Source organism: Lissotriton helveticus, chromosome 1_1, assembly GCF_964261635.1.
Source record: "Lissotriton helveticus chromosome 1_1, aLisHel1.1, whole genome shotgun sequence".
In the NCBI taxonomy this organism is placed as follows: domain Eukaryota; kingdom Metazoa; phylum Chordata; class Amphibia; order Caudata; family Salamandridae; genus Lissotriton; species Lissotriton helveticus.
The window spans coordinates 321,742,130-321,761,736 of NC_136057.1; the positions used below are offsets into that span (position 1 = coordinate 321,742,130).

Below are 19,607 nucleotides of genomic sequence, written 5' to 3' on the forward strand. Positions count from 1 at the left end.
GTTTTTTAGCTCACTGCACCATCCCAGCTCAGAACTTGGCTATATGCAAATTAGTCTGTTCCTGTCCCAGTGCATGATGGGAAGCTTGTTTCCTTTCCAGTAAAGAATTGGCTTGGTAGTTTGGTCTGCCCTGTTCCCATGATGCACTGGGCCAGGGACAGACTAATTTGCATGTAGCCAGGTTCTGAACTGGGATGGTGCAGTGAGCTAAAAAACGGTGATGGATCAAGCCCTGATCTTTTGACTGGGTAGGAGTGTTCTGCTTAATTCAGATGCCCTGTCCATCACCACCCCCTTTTCTGAATCGTTTTGGCCACTATAGGAGTGGAAGGGTATGCTCAGACATGAGTCCCTTGCTCACTGCACCATCAGGATTCAAGCAAGCCGGGCCGAAGACGGCTGTAATGCCAGAAACCGGTCCCCGGAAGCTTGTTTCCTTTCCAGTAAAGAATTGGCTTGGTAGTTTGGTCTGCCCTGTTCCCATGATGCACTGGGCCAGGGACACACTAATTTGCATGTAGCCAGGTTCTGAACTGGGATGGTGCAGTGAGCTAAAAAACGGTGATGGATCAAGCCCTGATCTTGTGACTGGGTAGGAGTGTTCTGCTTAATTCAGATGCTCTGTCCATCACCACCCCCTTTTCTGAATCGTTCTGTCCACTATAGGAGTGGAAGGGAATGCTCAGACATGAGTCCCTTGCTCACTGCACCATCAGGATTCAAGCAAGCCGGGCCGAAGACGGCTGTAATGCCAGAAACCGGTCCCCGGAAGCTTGTTTCCTTTCCAGTAAAGAATTGGCTTGGTAGTTTGGTCTGCCCTGTTCCCATGATGCACTGGGCCAGGGACAGACTAATTTGCATGTAGCCAGGTTCTGAACTGGGATGGTGCAGTGAGCTAAAAAACGGTGATGGATCAAGCCCTGATCTTTTGACTGGGTAGGAGTGTTCTGCTTAATTCAGATGCTCTGTCCATCACCACCCCCTTTTCTGAATCGTTTTGGCCACTATAGGAGTGGAAGGGTATGCTCAGACATGAGTCCCTTGCTCACTGCACCATCAGGATTCAAGCAAGCCCGGCCGAAGACGGCTGTAATGCCAGAAACCGGTCCCCGGAAGCTTGTTTCCTTTCCAGTAAAGAATTGGCTTGGTAGTTTGGTCTGCCCTGTTCCCATGATGCACTGGGCCAGGGACAGACTAATTTGCATGTAGCCAGGTTCTGAACTGGGATGGTGCAGTGAGCTAAAAAACGGTGATGGATCAAGCCCTGATCTTTTGACTGGGTAGGAGTGTTCTGCTTAATTCAGATGCTCTGTCCATCACCACCCCCTTTTCTGAATCGTTTTGGCCACTATAGGAGTGGAAGGGTATGCTCAGACATGAGTCCCTTGCTCACTGCACCATCAGGATTCAAGCAAGCCGGGCCGAAGACGGCTGTAATTCCAGAAACCGGTCCCCGGAAGCTTGTTTCCTTTCCAGTAAAGAATTGGCTTGGTAGTTTGGTCTGCCCTGTTCCCATGATGCACTGGGCCAGGGACAGACTAATTTGCATGTAGCCAGGTTCTGAACTGGGATGGTGCAGTGAGCTAAAAAACGGTGATGGATCAAGCCCTGATCTTTTGACTGGATAGGAGTGTTCTGCTTAATTCAGATGCTCTGTCCATCACCACCCCCTTTTCTGAATCGTTTTGGCCACTATAGGAGTGGAAGGGTATGCTCAGACATGAGTCCCTTGCTCAATGCACCATCAGGATTCAAGCAAGCCGGGCCGAAGACGGCTGTAATGCCAGAAACCGGTCCCCGGAAGCTTGTTTCCTTTCCAGTAAAGAATTGGCTTGGTAGTTTGGTCTGCCCTGTTCCCATGATGCACTGGTCCAGGGACAGACTAATTTGCATGTAGCCAGGTTCTGAACTGGGATGGTGCAGTGAGCTAAAAAACGGCGATGGATCAAGCCCTGATCTTTTGACTGGGTAGGAGTGTTCTGCTTAATTCAGATGCTCTGTCCATCACCACCCCCTTTTCTGAATAGTTTTGGCCACTATAGGAGTGGAAGGGTATGCTCAGACATGAGTCCCTTGCTCACTGCACCATCAGGATTCAAGCAAGCCGGGCCGAAGACGGCTGTAATGACAGAAACCGGTCCCCGGAAGCTTGTTTCCTTTCCAGTAAAGAATTGGCTTGGTAGTTTGGTCTGCCCTGTTCCCATGATGCACTGGGCCAGGGACAGACTTATTTGCATTTAGCCAGGTTCTGAACTGGGATGGTGCAGTGAGCTAAAAAACGGTGATGGATCAAGCCCTGATCTTTTGACTGGGTAGGAGTGTTCTGCTTAATTCAGATGCTCTGTCCATCACCACCCCCTTTTCTGAATCGTTTTGGCCACTATAGGAGTGGAAGGGTATGCTCAGACATGAGTCCCTTGCTCACTGCACCATCAGGATTCAAGCAAGCCGGGCCGAAGACGGCTGTAATGCCAGAAACCGGTCCCCGGAAGCTTGTTTCCTTTCCAGTAAAGAATTGGCTTGGTAGTTTGGTCTGCCCTGTTCCCATGATGCACTGGGCCAGGGACAGACTAATTTGCATGTAGCCAGGTTCTGAACTGGGATGGTGCAGTGAGCTAATAAACGGTGATGGATCAAGCCCTGATCTTTTGACTGGGTAGGAGTGTTCTGCTTAATTCAGATGCTCTGTCCATCACCACCCCCTTGTCTGAATCGTTTTGGCCACTATAGGAGTGGAAGGGTATGCTCAGACATGAGTCCCTTGCTCACTGCACCATCAGGATTCAAGCAAGCCGGGCCGAAGACGGCTGTAATGCCAGAAACCGGTCCCCGGAAGCTTGTTTCCTTTCCAGTAAAGAATTGGCTTGGTAGTTTGGTCTGCCCTGTTCCCATGATGCACTGGGCCAGGGACAGACTAATTTGCATGTAGCCAGGTTCTGAACTGGGATGGTGCAGTGAGCTAAAAAACGGTGATGGATCAAGCCCTGATCTTTTGACTGGGTAGGAGTGTTCTGCTTAATTCAGATGCTCTGTCCATCACCACCCCCTTTACTGAATCGTTTTGGCCACTATAGGAGTGGAAGGGTATGCTCAGACATGAGTCCCTTGCTCACTGCACCATCAGGATTCAAGCAAGCCCGGCCGAAGACGGCTGTAATGCCAGAAACCGGTCCCCGGAAGCTTGTTTCCTTTCCAGTAAAGAATTGGCTTGGTAGTTTGGTCTGCCCTGTTCCCATCATGCACTGGGCCAGGGACAGACTAATTTGCATGTAGCCAGGTTCTGAACTGGGATGGTGCAGTGAGCTAAAAAACGGTGATGGATCAAGCCCTGATCTTTTGACTGGGTAGGAGTGTTCTGCTTAATTCAGATGCTCTGTCCATCACCACCCCCTTTTCTGAATCGTTTTGGCCACTATAGGAGTGGAAGGGTATGCTCAGACATGAGTCCCTTGCTCACTGCACCATCAGGATTCAAGCAAGCCCGGCCGAAGACGGCTGTAATGCCAGAAACCGGTCCCCGGAAGCTTGTTTCCTTTCCAGTAAAGAATTGGCTTGGTAGTTTGGTCTGCCCTGTTCCCATCATGCACTGGGCCAGGGACAGACTAATTTGCATGTAGCCAGGTTCTGAACTGGGATGGTGCAGTGAGCTAAAAAACGGTGATGGATCAAGCCCTGATCTTTTGACTGGGTAGGAGTGTTCTGCTTAATTCAGATGCTCTGTCCATCACCACCCCCTTTTCTGAATACAAATGTGAAGAGACACTGCATTTGAGACTTCTGCTTTGTAGTCTGCGAGAGAAGCTGTTTGCCTTCACAAATGTTGGGTCACATTAACGGCAAGCTTGACTAAATGATGCCACAAGAAACTGCAAATTATGCGGCATAATGTGGCACAATCTATGGGAGCATTCTTTCATTATTTTGTCAATCCAGACAGCCTGGGTAAAATTGTACCTTACCGGTGCCAGTTTAATGCCTTAATACAACAGTCAGCAACTTAAAGGTGTACCACAGCGAGGACCCACAATTAGGTGCCCTTTTAAGTAACTTGTGATCCTTTTGTGCTACACTTTGCTTTGTGAAATCTGCAAATTATGCTGCAGTGGTGGCGAGTCCATAATTATGCAGAAAACACAATGCTTGCAGAAGTGCATAATTTCAATTGCTCTGATCAAAACACTGGTCTGATTGATGGTGATGAGAGAAGCTGTCTGCCTCTGGTTGTGAAGACGCTCGGCGTTTGTCCCTGATGCCCCTCTAATAAGTGGAGATCTCTGGTTTTGAGATGCACAGACACACTCAGTTAGGCCATAGTGTCGGGTGTGGCTTAAGAGTAACAGTCCACCTCCTCCCGGCTAAACACACTGTGTTGGGCTCAGTGACATAGCATGGGTTGCCAATGCCCGGGGCAAAGCAAGTATCCTTCCACTTTTCTTTTAACATTTTGCACCCCTAAGATTGCCCCTGCACCCCCTAGAATTTTGCACACAGGGCAACTGCCCAGTGGTCCTTCACACACTATGCCAGTTGTTGGACCCTCGTGCTAGAGGTCCCTTGTTCATAGGGACTGAAGTGGGAGTGCAGACGTGCTTGGCACATTCAAAATAACCATAAATGTGCATCCTCAATGCCTTTAAATGTCATCTTGTCACAGAGGTCAAATATCAGGCTTTGTCTTCTGACAGGTTGCTGCTTATTCTTTTAACATAGAGATTGGCATTTACTTTTCTTTTTCTGATTGTAAAGTGCGAGGATGTTGTAAAATGAACTATGTGACAATCTTGTTGAATGTAAAATGAAAGGCTGTAGGATTGTCATTTTTTACTAACATACAACAAACCTGAACTCTACAAATATTTCAAAACATATCAGCAGTCAGGAAAGCATGAATGAAGCACTTTTTTTTGTAACTCTGAAGTGTGATGGAAATATTTTAAGAGGATCGAAACAAATCTATACACTTTACTTGATGATGCACAAATAATAAATATTCACAGAAACCAAATTTCCACACATTATCATTTGTGTTCTGATTAATGGTATCAGTGAAACTGCACTGCACAATTTTACTGGCCATTCCCATGGAAAAGGTGCTGTCTGTAAATGACAGTGCTCAAACGCACCATGCATTCATAATATCTTTGTGACAGTGTGCTCGTAAAATCATCACTGGCAATATATAATACCTTTACCACCATTGACCTGCTGAATGGGTGTGGCTCTTTTGCTACACTTGTTCTTTTGTGGTGCTTGGATTCTCCCCAATCCCTATGACTTCAATCAGGGCCAGACGGGAAACCTAAAGCAGCCCTCGCAATTATGACAGACCAGCACAGGGTGGGCATGCAAGTTTGGAGCACTGCTGCTTTTGTTACTGGGGGCTGATATCACAGCACTGCTGGAAAACTGGTCCCCAGTAACAAACCCGGCCCCCACTGGAGCAAAACTGGCAATCAGCCTTCCAGCCTCTCTGGGAAACGCCCGATGCCTGCTATAGCCAGTCCAGCCATGACTTCAATCACATAACATAGCAGCAACCCCACTCTGATAATTGTTCCACCACCATTGCCCTTGTTATTGAAAGTAGCTCAGTGCATTAAGTGTGTGTCTCCACACTGTTTCAGGCCTAGTGATGGAAGTGGTTTGTTAGTGACAGAGGCTTTCTTCTTCTAAGGTGCAAATACACTCTACTAGTCCTTAGTGCTGGGAATGTGTAGTTATTGAAATAATCTCTCCACTTCTAAGGTGTGCAGACATTAGAGCTGACAACAGTTTGTTAGTGAGAAAATCTTTCTGTGTTCTATGGAGGCACCATATCTTAGACCCTGATTTTGGGGATGACACTTAGGGGGTCATTAGTATGGCGGGCAAATCGCCACCGCCAACATGGCGGTGGCGGTCCGCGTGCCATATTCCACCGCCCGCCTACCATTTCCCCACCCCGCCATATTACTATGGCGGAGGGGACCCCGGCGGACGGAAAGACCATCCGCTGGTTTTCTATGAGACCGGGCGGAAAATGGCTACAATATGAAGCCGGTGTCGGCAAGACACCGCCAGCCACATTAGGATGCCCAACAGTGCAGGGCTTTCCATGGCGGATACTCTGCCCTGGAAAGTCAGGCAGAGTTTACTTTTGGGGGTCCATTGCGAGACCCCAAGGGTTGGGGGGTACCCATGGTACCCCCTCCATTTGCATGCACAAGGTGGCAGGCATCGCGTGGTGCCTGCACCGTTGTGCATGCAAATGCAAAACATGCATATTGTGCATTGCGGCGGGTGCTGCTGACAGCACACCCTGCCACAATGCATTATATTCAGGATGTGACCGCCAGGGTGGTGGTCACATCCTAATTTGGCGGGTCAGTCCCGTATACCGTTACATTGGTCCACCCGCCATCGTAATGATCTCCTAAGTGAGAGACGTCTCTGCTCTGAAGTCTTACAGATACTGCATTATTTTCAGGTCTGCTTATAGATTTGTTTTAGAGCCATTCCATCAGGCTCCACAAAGCTGAATCTACAATGCATGGCTTTCTTTTCATATTATAAATTCATAAAGGATTTCATTTTTTTATGTGTACTTGCTTGTTTCTGCCAATGTCGTCAGCTGCATCTTCAGATCATGCCTTCTCCGCCAGTGTAACTCTTTATTTCTTTTCTCTTGCAGGGTTTACTGATAATCAGCCGACGAGCTCTCAATTTAAGACTTAGTCATGAATAACTCAAGTGATGCAAGCGTTGCTGGGAATGGGACGATACTGGGAAGCCCCTTCAAGACGGTGGAGGTGGTCTTCATTGTTCTTGTGGCCGGATCCCTCAGCTTGGTGACCATCATTGGCAACATTCTGGTCATGGTCTCCATCAAGGTTAACCGCCACCTGCAGACTGTGAACAACTACTTCCTGTTCAGCCTGGCATGTGCAGACTTGATCATTGGCGTGTTCTCTATGAACCTGTACACGCTCTATACTGTGATCGGCTACTGGCCCCTGGGGCCAGTGGTCTGCGACCTGTATCTTGCTCTTGACTATGTTGTAAGCAATGCATCTGTCATGAACCTTCTCATCATTAGCTTCGACAGGTTCTTCTGTGTCACCAAACCACTGTCATACCCAGTGAAGCGTACGACCAAGATGGCTGGGATGATGATTGCGGCTGCCTGGGTACTTTCCTTCGTCCTCTGGGCACCTGCCATTCTCTTCTGGCAATTCATCGTCGGTGGGAGGACAGTACCAGATGGGGAGTGCTACATTCAATTTTTCTCCAATGCTGCAGTTACCTTTGGCACTGCTATTGCGGCTTTCTACCTGCCTGTCATCATTATGTCCATCTTGTACCTGCAGATATCCCGTGCCAGCAAAAGCAGAGTAAAGAAGGATAACAAGAAAGAGCCAACTCCTAGCCAGGACCCAATTTCTCCCAGCCTAGTGCAAGGAAATATAGTGAAGCCGAACAACAATAATATCGCTGTCACTGAAGATGGACTCGAGCATAGCAAAATTCAGAACGGCAAAGCCACCAGTGAAAATGCAGCAGGGAACTGCGTCCAGGGGTCCGGCGAGGAGAAGGAAATCTCCAATGACTCCACCTCGGTCAGCATTGTGGCATCCAATGTAAAGGACGAGGAACCTTCAACTATGATCTCCAGGGCCTCTGTCACTGAAACCAACTCAAAGGCATCAAACTCCAAGCTGTCTTGTCTCCGCATTGTCACAAAGTCCCCCAAGGGGGACTGCATCGCCACTGCCGACACAATGGTGGAAATTGTACCCGGTGCCAACGGGAGGAATGGTGAAGAGAAGCAGAAGACAGTGGCTCGCAAAATTGTCAAGATGACCAAGCAGCCAGTCAAAAAGAAGCTTCCTCCATCTAGGGAGAAGAAGGTGACAAGGACTATCTTGGCCATCCTGCTGGCCTTTATAATCACCTGGACACCTTACAATGTGATGGTCCTGATAAATACCTTCTGCGTAAGCTGTATACCCAACACAGTGTGGACGATCGGCTACTGGCTTTGCTACATTAATAGCACTATCAACCCCGCTTGCTATGCCCTCTGCAATGCCACCTTCAAGAAAACCTTTAAGCACCTTCTAATGTGTCAGTACAAGAACATAGGTGCCACGAGGTAAAAGCAAAACAGGGGGGAAGAATACCCACGCTTCGTAACTACGCTGTAGCACTTTACACATTAACAAGGAACACACTGTGCCATAAGTGGAACCCCCACTCTGTACATGATCTGCCCCACCTTCAATGACTGCACATGGATGCTTTTCAGTAACTTCAAAGTTTGGGGGTGGAAGCAAGAAATGGGGAATTCAAAACACTCTTGCTCTGGAGCATTGTTCCTTGATATTTGATGATGATTTATAGAGAAGGGCTTTGACGCTATCCTTTGTCAATGCCTGTGTATTACTAACCACTTTTTTGTGTTTGTGTATCCAAAAAACAATATGTAAAGAAATGTCAATCTACAGTAATAACATGGAATAGGTAAGGTATGGGAAAGAGTGGAAAATGAAAAAGAGAAGAAGGAGGATGGGCAGGCAAGAGAAAAGTAACAAATCCAAAGAAAGATTTACAAGGTGTGTTCCCAAATCTCAGTGCTTCCTCACTTGATTGGTCTGCTTGCTTAAGAAGAGGTGAAAAGCCTAGAACAGGGAATCTATTAGAATTTGCTTCTTTCCTTTTAGCAAACCAAAAGCTGGTCGTCCCACCTTACCACACAGTGCCATTGGTATAGTTCTCATAACCATTCTATCTGCTCCCCATTGGCAAGTTAATGATCCTAGGATTTGTGTAAAAGGTACCTATGCTAGGATAATAAAAGGCGAGTTTGCAAGGACACCCCCAAATGCCAAAGTCTTTGAGTAACACAGCGTCCTCTGGTTAGTAGTACCCAAAAACGTTTGGAGTGGTATTGGTGCAGCATCCAATATATACCTACACTTTGCCTGTGATGTGGAAGACAAAATCACCTTCTAGCTGAAAACGCTCCCAATGGAATAGTGCACGACAGGGAACTGAGTACATTAGAGCAATTGAATGCTCTTCTAATACCGCTAACAATGTTTGGCAACGTTTGATCATCTCCTACTTACTGAAAAGTTAAAGGGCTGTATGAGGAGATGGGACCCAGTTGCATCTGCCATCATAAGGGAGAGCTGGCCAACTGCTTGCTTAGAATCTGGAAATTTCAGTCGTACATAGATGTCTCCAGCAATAACATTGACCAGTTGAACTTTTTCTGTCAGATCATGTCCTTGTGGAGTTCCTCAAGCCTCCATTCTGTCCACATTGTTGGTAATTTATACATGATATAGTGGCCACACCTTATGAAGTACTTTCAGTTTAGTCTTTTTCTGTTGGCAGACAATGCCCAAATAATTGTCAAGATTACACGGGATGCCTCACATGTTGTTGTTCAATTACTTGGCAGTCTTTCAAGGGTTGAAAGCTGGATGAGTCTAAATCATTTAAAACTCAATGAAGATAAGAGAGATATTCTTCGCCCTGTAAGACCCTCACTTTTTTGGCTTACATCATTGGGCACCAAGCCTTTCAATACATCAAGCTGGTCTATGTCTTTTGTGAAGCCTCTTAAGTCCATTTTTAGCTGCAAGGTTTTGAAGTTTTGTAAGTAGGATCACTTCAGCGCCAAGATGCACAGCCTTGGGTGAATGCTACATTTTACAAATCGCAAAAAGAACATAAATAAATACAATTAGCTTCATTGTTGACCCGGCCCGATAACAGCACATATCAAGACCTCCTATATTCAGCTATATTTAATAAAACGTGTGATTATCTCTTCTCATTTCCTCATAGAGATAACATTTTGTAAGCATTTGTGTCAGCACAATTGGATTTCTGCAACTCTATTTTGATCTCTCCTATTACTTGATTCACAAGTTAGAGTTAACTAGAATTATGCTGCCAGGCTGACCCCTGGACTTCACCCAAGAGAGCACATCCTGCCGGCCTTGGTTTCTTGATTTCTTTTCTGCCTCCCAAGGAAAGAGCGGATCATCTTTAATTGTATGTGTTTGGTACACAGAGACATTTTTGTCCCCAGACAATCACCATTCAACCACTGTTTCCAGTTATGCAGCCTCAGACTTGCGCTGAGATCCAAAGAGAAATTTCTTTTGAGGTCCCAATGTTCCACCTAAAGACGGTTGGCAGCCGGACATTTTCTATGGTAGCTGAGGTTAATAGGACCTCCCTGGTTCTTTGTCTTTGCCCAAAAACTAATCTGCATACATTCTGGAAATCCTTTCCCATCATTAAGTTAACAAGGGAAACATAGATCATAAATAACGAGGAACACAAGGATTCCTCCAGATGGGTCTTTGCAGTAACAAAATTCTTGGCCAGGCCCACAGTCTCTTGATTTTCCTGCTCATTGTCACAACATTGCTGAAAAATAGATACTCAGTGTCTATTCCTGGCTTTCTCACAGTCACCTAATGTACCCCATCTCTGGTGGATGATTTGTTGAATTTCTCCCATCATCCCATCCACTCTCTTGCAGCTCAGTCTCTGCTATTAGAAGCACTACAGGATCTTCCACACTCCATTCATCCTTGATCTTTGAGATTAATTCATACAAATCCTTCACCTGGATCTTCTAACACCCCTTTTGTTATGGCCTCTAGTCCCTTTTTTTCACGTTATCTTTGGTTTTCTTTGGGAACAGTCTAAAACCATGAAATATTGGCCGAAAAGGTGCTCTTTTCTGGTGATTACATTTCTGATTTATTTGTGGTCCAATGTGTTCACACTCTTATTCTTTCTTCTACTATGTTGGTTAAGGCCCAGTCCAGTTAAAAAAACACTCTACACTTTTTACCATTGTTAACCTAATTGCAAGCCTTCTGTGGTGACCATATGTAGTTGAGAAATTCATCAAACTTCTGAAACTGATCAATGCATAAAACATGCTCCTGAACCTGTGAGTCAACCGGGAGCGTGCTCACTTTCCAGCATGTGATTCAGTGTGTTCTGCATCACGTCTTTAGCGTGAGTCAGTTAGCATCATGCCTACTTTTCCATGTGTGATTCAATATGGACCGAGCCTACTCTTCAGTATGTAGTTCTGTCAGGACAATGCCCGACTTCCAATGTGTGATTCAGTCAGTGCTGCAACCACTTTTCTCAGTGCTACTCAGTCACCACCAGGCCCATTATTAAGTGCGCGATTCAGCCAAGATCATCCCCACACTTAAACATGCGGTTCAAATTCATTATTAGTAAAACTGTTCCTGGTTCTCTGCATGCGATTCAGTCAGTACAACTCACGCTCTTTATATTCAGTCAGAAAAGCACTCACTTGTCTGCATGTGATTCAGTTAGGACCACGACTGGTCTTTAGCATGTACTTCCACCAAGACCACATCAACTATCAGCGTGTTTCAGCCAAGGCTGTGATTGCTGATCAAGACATGAGTCAATAGGAATATGACTGCTCTGCATCATATGATTGCCTGGCATGGACCACTCCTGGGTCATGCAATAAGACATCCTTTGTGTACACGGTGGTCATCTTCATATGCTCACCCTCCTCTACCCATCAACCGATAGTGTAGTATTCTTTCTGATAAGTTGGAGTCAATGCCTGGAGACCTTCAGACTGTCCATTCCTGTTTCACTCACATAGCAGCAATTTGCTTAATGCAAAGGTATGTTGTAGAGCCAATCAGAGCTTCCCTGTCTCCCATTTTATATAACAAGCATTTGTGTTTTTATAGGGTTTGCTCCATCACTCATGTCTTACCCTTCAATTCTGTCCAGATGACACACAGTTTTATCTGCATATAGTCAGCAAGTACAATGACTACGTTGCTATGCTGAGGATGGGTGAGTTCTACTGAAATAATGTAAAATGATTCAATAGTGGAACCCTTCCTCCACAACTGTCTGGGTGAAATAATACAACCCATTACAAATCGAACATGATTAGTATTCTTATCTTCTGACCCTTTACCACAGAGGTATTAAAACGTGTGGTTCTCCTTCGAACCAACGGGTTTCTATGATGTGCACTCAGCAATCCGCTTTAAAGTTCTTCCATATTTTTCACCCACATACAGTTTCCCCTTGTTTTTTCTCCCTTGGAGCAGGCAGTGGTAATAGGTGCCATGGTAAATTGACCATTGAACTCTGCAAAAAGTTTACACCCGGGATTACCCCAGTATCAGAATTGGAAAAATTGTTGTTACAATGAGCAAGTGGTCTTAAATTGAGAATCCATATTTCTGCCTCATTAACAATCTCGTATGGAAGTTGTGGAAGTTACTTTGTCTTTTTCCAGGATTCTGAATGACTCCACTGCCATATACCTTCCATCAGAAAACTGATGTTGTGAGAATCCTTTTGGACCTACATTCTGAAATTCAGTCACCTCAGCCACAGCCATAGTAAAATTCTCCTCCCTGGCCCCTACTTGAGAAAACACTTTCCCCCTCTGTTCTATATCTAACACTGTCTTATTTCATTTTCAAAACCACTTTTTTTTACTACTGGATTTATTCGAGCTTACTGAAAAGTAGCATGAGTTCAATAAGTCAGATATGTTTGTTCTCAGTTCAATATTGAATCTTAAAGGCCCTTCTTCTCTGAAGGTCTGCACCTATTACTGCTTGATTAATGCAGTCACCAGGTCAGGCAGCCTTTATTCATGCAAAATACATTCTTTCTTGAACTAGATTCCAAAAAGGCTGACTGCTGGGTTGGTCAGCACCCTCCATTCAATGTCCGGTTGTCCACAAATCTGCTTCCTTTGCCCTAGCCAACTTTTTAGGTGATGAACAACTAAAGCAAATAAAGCCTGTAGGTAGCCACGTGGAAAGTCTCAAAATGGTTCAGCTTCTGTCCAACCAACTATCTGAGCATTTGAATCCATCAATTTTCAACCCAGTCCTCATACAAGCGAGGAATACTGTGTTAACCCCTCAATGCATTTAGGATATTGGGGTGGAGCTTTTGAAAATTCCAGGAGAAGTGTGATATTGTCCTCATAAAATCCCCTACAACAGTCTATATAGAAAATACAATTTTCAATATAAGATACATAGACTTGCAGTCAAGATCTCCTCTTTAGTATGCATTTTGCATAAAGCCAACAACTCCATTGCCTGATCAGCCAAACTGTCTACAGTTGAACATACTCAGTGCAGGGACTCTGCTCTCTATAATGGGCATAGTTAGAGTTTGTGGTCAACTCTAATTAGGCCCATTTTAATATCTCACATATCCTGTCCTTGCCGTGTCACATAAAAGTGTCAGTCTTTATTGAGTCTGGGACACAAGATATTTACAAAATACCCACTCAAAAGTTGTTTATTGAACTTGTCTTTCTGTTAGGTCAAAGTGAGTAATTATTTCCAGCTGTGCAGGCATAGTAACCCTAAGCATGGTGAGAATATATCTCAGAGTACCTGCTTATTGTAGACAAGGCATGCCTGACCTAGGTCTAGGGGCACTGGTTCCAAGCCAGAGTTTTATGATAACGACTATGCTCATACCGCTTGATGTGTATGTTCTTAAAATCAGGCCCGGATTGCGACACCCCAAGACATAGTCCTCAACACAACAAATTTACTAATGCCCAGGGTATCATATGTATTAAATTTCTTTCACACGCCAATCCAGAGGACCCTCAGATTAATTATAAGCTTCTCCCAATGCTGCCAAATTAGGCATATTCCATGAACGTGACAGGGACGGTAAAAAAAGCTCTTGAGGACACCATTTATTAAAACTATCAGAATTGGGGGTAGGGTACAAGAACTGTTGGTAATTTGTTGCACTATCCAAATCCCTCAGATAAATATATCAACTTGTTAGTTAAAGGATGGGATGTACATTTAATGCAGGGGTTCAAAAAGCCAGCCAATCTAGTTGCATAAAAGGTAGCTTTGGATGCAATCACCATTTGCAAAATGTAATGTCAGGTTTATGTGGCATAAACTGAGGCCAAGCAAGAGGTTATATTGTGCATGAAAGGGACATGTTTATGTCAAGTGTATTTTCATCGCACTGTAGGGGGAAAAGTGGACACATGAACAGTCTATTGTTTGAGGAACTTATGATCTGGTATTGAAACAATATTGCAGAATTGTATATAATGCAATGACTTTGCAGGTTCCTGCTGTAACTGATTGTCCAAATGGGAACCCTACATTGGATCAGGGAGATCTTCTCTCCTACCTGAGACTCAGGTGAGGCTCTTCCAGGACACGCCCAAGGAGATCTGGATGCCAGCCTGTGTCAGTGAGTCCATCACAATAACCAAACTGAGAAAACATCACCTCAACTCACCAAGGGCGGTTTTGTAGAGCCTCTTAAAAGCAGCCCCAAAGCCTTCGCCGTCATAGGACATGATGGCCAACCAAAGGACCAGTCAGTCCTCTGGACCTTCAGCCATGGCAGTAGTCTTCCAAAATGAACTTTCAAAATGGCTGCCATTTGAATATATAGGAGCCATACATGTGTTATCGCTAAACTTTGCAATACCCAAGGGAATAAATAACATGGAGATGCAGGAAAAGAACTGAGGGCACCAAACATACTTATGTTTTTCGCTTCTGGAAGAGATGTTTTATCTGATCATGCATTGATGTCAGAACGTATGCAGATGGACACCTTCTGTTCCTGGTAGTTCAAGAGTCCACTGAAAGCAGCCACACCATCGACATCTTTGTTTTTGTTGAATGATGAGAGTAAACCAAAACTATGTTATTTTGCTCTTAGCTGAGAAATTTGCAGATAACAAATGCTTCTTCAATACATACTCAAGCGTATTCACTAACTAGATCATATACAGTGCAGTTGCCCCATAATCCGAGGAAAACTGATTTTGCCTCATCTTGAAATATCTGGTGGATGGATATATATCAAAAACACCTGATGACTGTCCTTGTGAAAATTGTTCCAAATACTCTGGTTCTCACTACAGAATACAAAGCTCACTCTTTTTATTCCACAAATATCCTTGCATCGAAAACAGAAAATCTGATTTGTTTGGAAAGAATGCACATATGGACCCCAACTGAAAACAGACAGTAATTAAGATAATTTTGAAGTGATACACTTACTTTCTTCCTTTTAATTTCCTACAGGTGTTTCAAATCTTATCCAGTAAGCAAGCATATTATATTGTCTCTTATATGGATCATACACGTACTTATGACTTAAACTGACACAACATTTTTATGTTCATTGCGATAAACATCCCATCAATCCATGATGACCACAGAGTGTCATCCGCATCAGCACACAATCATCTGTCTACACAGTCATCTATGCCAAGTTGTGCTCATCCATGCTAACTTAGGTTCCTTCAAGCCACTCATGACAGTAAATACCCAGTCAGTATAAAAAGATGTCAAATTATGGTCGTCGATACATGCCCATGGTCATCACTCCCAGCTCTGGGACATTAGTGCAACATTTTGGCTGTTAGTGGTTAGTTATCCAAACAGTCAAAGCTCCATCAACTCGTGTCCATGCCAGTGAACCTTAACTTATGTTAATACGGATAACTGATGACATCTACCATAATTTAAGATCATCTACACCAACCAATCATCAGCTATGACAACTTATGATCTTCCATGCCAACTCAACTCATGATGATCTGTACCATCTTAAAATCAACTATGACAATGTGCTTGATTCATTGCTCCATCATGTGTATCAATGTTAACTTGTGATCATCTACAATAACTCAAGGTCATCCATCCTGGTAGTATCATCCGTCATGTTTATGGGAAATCCCTCATGTTTAGCTGAATCCACTTTTGTGGATCATCAGCAGGTCAGAATCCAAGGCAACATATAATCGCATAGTTTAGCCTATCAACATCCATGCTCAAATACTTATCCTCATCGACTAATGATCATGAACTTCAATTCATGATCAAATGTGCCAATTCATGATACTTTGTGACCAATCCTTATCATCTAGAAAAACTAATAGCAATCATTTATAATTTCATGATCATCACCACTTTTTGTGTTCAATAAGGTGAATTGAAAAAGGTCTGTGCCAATCCACTATCACCACTTTCAACTTTTGATATTTAAACCAGTTCACAAGACTGTCAGCTCATGATCATATCCATGAAACAATAAATAACAGTACAAACTACTAATCATCCATGTCAAAGCAAGCCATACCACCTCTGACTCCTTACTACCTGTTCAGCAATAAATGCATCCTTTTGAGGGGCTGACAATGTAGGCAGTTCTCAGAGTATCGTGTGTGTAAGAGCAGATACAGTTTTGGAACTCGTAGCTGTAAACTAAGTTATTTTAAAGTGAGTGACAGCCATAACACCGCAAAGCACACTGTAATTCTACCAAAGGAGAAGAGTTGCACAGTTGGGGGTGGGGAACAGAGGTGATTAATTTCAAGCATGTGCTACTTACCTGTTCTGAAAGATATTGGCAAAAACAGATCATCCCATGAAGGAATTAACCACAAATTGCAGCCACCATGATTTTGGTCATTTTCCCACCATTTCCCAAAAGACACACAAATTCACCCAAATTGTAAATGTATGACTTTTGCTTGTGATCTAGCTCTAGAATATCATAACTCATTTGCTTCTACTACGAAACTGCATTGAATCTAGGTCCAAAGTTAAGGATTATGGGAACGCAAACTGGCCTAAAACAGTGTCAAAAATTCTGTTTTGCAATTTGTCAACATCACAGAATAGCATGTGAGAAACTGAAAATCACAACATAGGAGAGGTGTGATGGTAGGGGTCCTGTTTTGACCATCATGTAACTTCGGGCCTGATTTCGAGTTTTGAGGGGACTGGTTACTCCGCAGTGGTCTAACAGTACCCTCCACAGTCCTTGCAGTATGGGGGGCTTCCGAGCTCCAGGGCCCCCTCTGGCACTATGCACGAGTGGCAGGCCGCTGAACTAAGAAATCCTGACTGGGTCAGGGGGAGGGAGGGCCTCTATGTACTTTGGAGGGGGGCTACCTTAAGTTTCGTTACGCCACGGTTTCTCCGTCACAAACATGACATATAACTAATTTTCCTTATTTTAGGTGCCATAAGCTATAATGCTCGTGTAATAAAGTGGACAGGATGTCCGTCATGTTTGTGATGGAGTAACCCATCCACCAAATCTACATAAGTCTCTTAGTTTGGCTGAAACTACAGCACAAACAATGTGGATTCCTAGACGGATTTCTTTCTTTACTGCACTTTGCATCAACCCTAAATGTTTTTGCTGCTTCATACAACCCCAGGCAGCTGTGACTGCTGAGCTTTCAGAACACTGTCCTCTGTTTTTAGAACCCTTGCAGGGAAGTGAGGAGCAGGCGTGTTTCCGTGATGGATTTTGGTCATTCTTTCTCAAATGGCCCCGATGCGAGCTAGCCTCATACCTTATCTCCCTGACAGTGGATTCATTTTATTCTCCTTTCGCTGAATCAACAGTTCTTAACAGAGCCGTAAAATTGGCTCTGTAAATACTGCATGAGCCTGCCATTGTACACACAGTGAGATGCATTGAACGCGTCATTTCGCAGATGAGTGATTGGGTTGAACTGGGAAAATTACTCTGGGCTTCCCTTTCGCCTGACCCCCGCCCCCTATTTTCTGCTCCTCGGCCTGACATTCGTGTTAGTGCAGCCACCTCCTGTTCCAAAAAGAAGTAACACAGGTACTGTTTGCTGATTTCTTTTAGCATCTTTACAGCCCATATTCTTTTATGGTGCATGGGACTAACAGGCACATGCATCAAAGGATTTTGCAATCGCAAACGGTGCGAATCGCAAAATCTGATTTTGGAATGCATGAAGGGTGAAGGCCCTCGCAATTTGAGAATTTGCAAATATTTGCGAATTCTCAAATTGCGATTGCATTTAAGGAATCGCATTTTGCAATTCCTTTAATGTAATGCATGAAACTTTAAAAAATTGCGATTCCGCAATTAGGGGGAGCAAATTACCATGAGGTTGAACCTCATGGTAATTTGCGAAAACTTTGAAAAATGCACTTTTGTGCATTTTTCAAAGTATCATGTTGAGCACACACATGCCCTTACGGCATGTGTGTGCACAACATATGTGCACAGATTGATTTCAGGGGTGCAACAGGGTGTCCTTTGGACACCCCTGCACCCTTGAAATCGCATTCTCAATTTGCGATTCGCTAATTGCGAATCGCAAATTGAGAATGTCTTCCCATTCATTCCTATGGGCCTCTAGGCCCATAGGAATGAATGGGGAGGTATTCTTTAATTGCGACTCGCAATTTTCGAGTCGCAATTAAGGAATATTAAGAAATCACAATTTTTTTAGAGATTTCTTGATGCATTGCATTTTGCGATTCCATCATTGCGATGCCTTATTTTTCGCAATTAAGGAATCGCAAAAAGCAATATTGATGCATGTACCTGTAAATTCATTTATTAGGACTGTGAGCGCCTCTGCTTGAACTGGTGATGTTGTGCCAGTAGATAGATACCCACAGCATACAACATGCTGGTGGTCTTGGCCCAGTTTTTCATCTGCTGAACACCACCACTGAAATGGCCATCCAGCAAACTACTGAACAGGGGCCCTGTACCTCAAGAACACCCTGAGTGCTGATTGTAGGAGAGTGATGGGGAAGTTTACTACTGTGAGGAACTTTAGGCCTCCAGTGCTTTTCATCCTGCATCTTCCACAGATATCAAATTGGAAATATCCACCCTCCCGGCATCCATCGCCCGCATGTGCTAAAGTGTGCAAACATCCAATTACTTCTTTAGAAGGCAACATTCAATTTAAACAAGACAAGGTTTGTTCGAGGTATCTGTGGGAAGGTGTTCTATCTGAACTGCAGTCAAGGCAAAAGTAAATAGCTCAGATCAAATGGTAGTCAAAATCCCAAGCCTGGGGATACACCATATCAAACAGCTCTAACTGAGCTTGCCTCAGAAATGATCAAATCTTGCTAAATCTCTTTCTCTCTGCTATCTTTTTGCACATTTGCTCCTTTCTCCCAGTACAACATGAGGCATCTGGTCTAAATTATCAGGGGTTTCCTGGTGGCACGTTTCCATCAAAGCTGTCATTTAGGTAGCATTAGAGCTCGTAAACATAGAAAATGTGATGTTGTCATGAGATATGAAGCCTCAGTGAAAGACTAGGCTTGATCCTCCCCTCTTTGAACTAACATGGCTGCCAAAAAGACAGACGGCAGTGCCGTTGAGAAGCCCAGCGACAAATCCTAGTGCAGGCCTTGCTGAAATCCTGGGGATAATGTTGCCAAGGGCCTCTTGGTCACAGTAAGCCGCAGATTAGGCCTACAAAAGTTTGTGTTTGTTCACTATCATTAAACCTTCCTCGGAATTGTGTACTCTTTCAGACAAAATAACACTGGAGTGTCTGTCCTTTCAGAGGTTGCATTAATCAGCACCAGACTTTACTCCAGTTGTCCTCCGAACATTCGGTACGCAATGTCGCCCACTTAAGCACTCTAGTATTGCACTCTGGCAGAGATCTGATGGCCCATCATCCAGGACTCTCACAAACTGCATTTTGTAGCATCTAAAGATGTACTACAGTAGTACTAATTACTACAAAAATG

General features: G+C 44.2%; 1 protein-coding gene across 1 annotated transcript in view; it reads left to right on the forward strand.

Annotated features, from left to right (window-relative positions):
• The window catches only part of CHRM2 (cholinergic receptor muscarinic 2), a 645,462-nt gene extending 635,719 nt beyond the window's left edge, over window positions 1–9,743 (forward strand). Inside the window, exon 5 of the mRNA XM_078671791.1 lies at window positions 6,671–9,743. Coding sequence (XP_078527917.1) covers window positions 6,717–8,135 — 1,419 coding nt within the window. The 5' untranslated portion in view covers window positions 6,671–6,716 and the 3' untranslated portion in view covers window positions 8,136–9,743. The remainder of the gene's footprint in view (window positions 1–6,670) is intronic.
• Window positions 9,744–19,607: the final 9,864 nt, after the last annotated feature.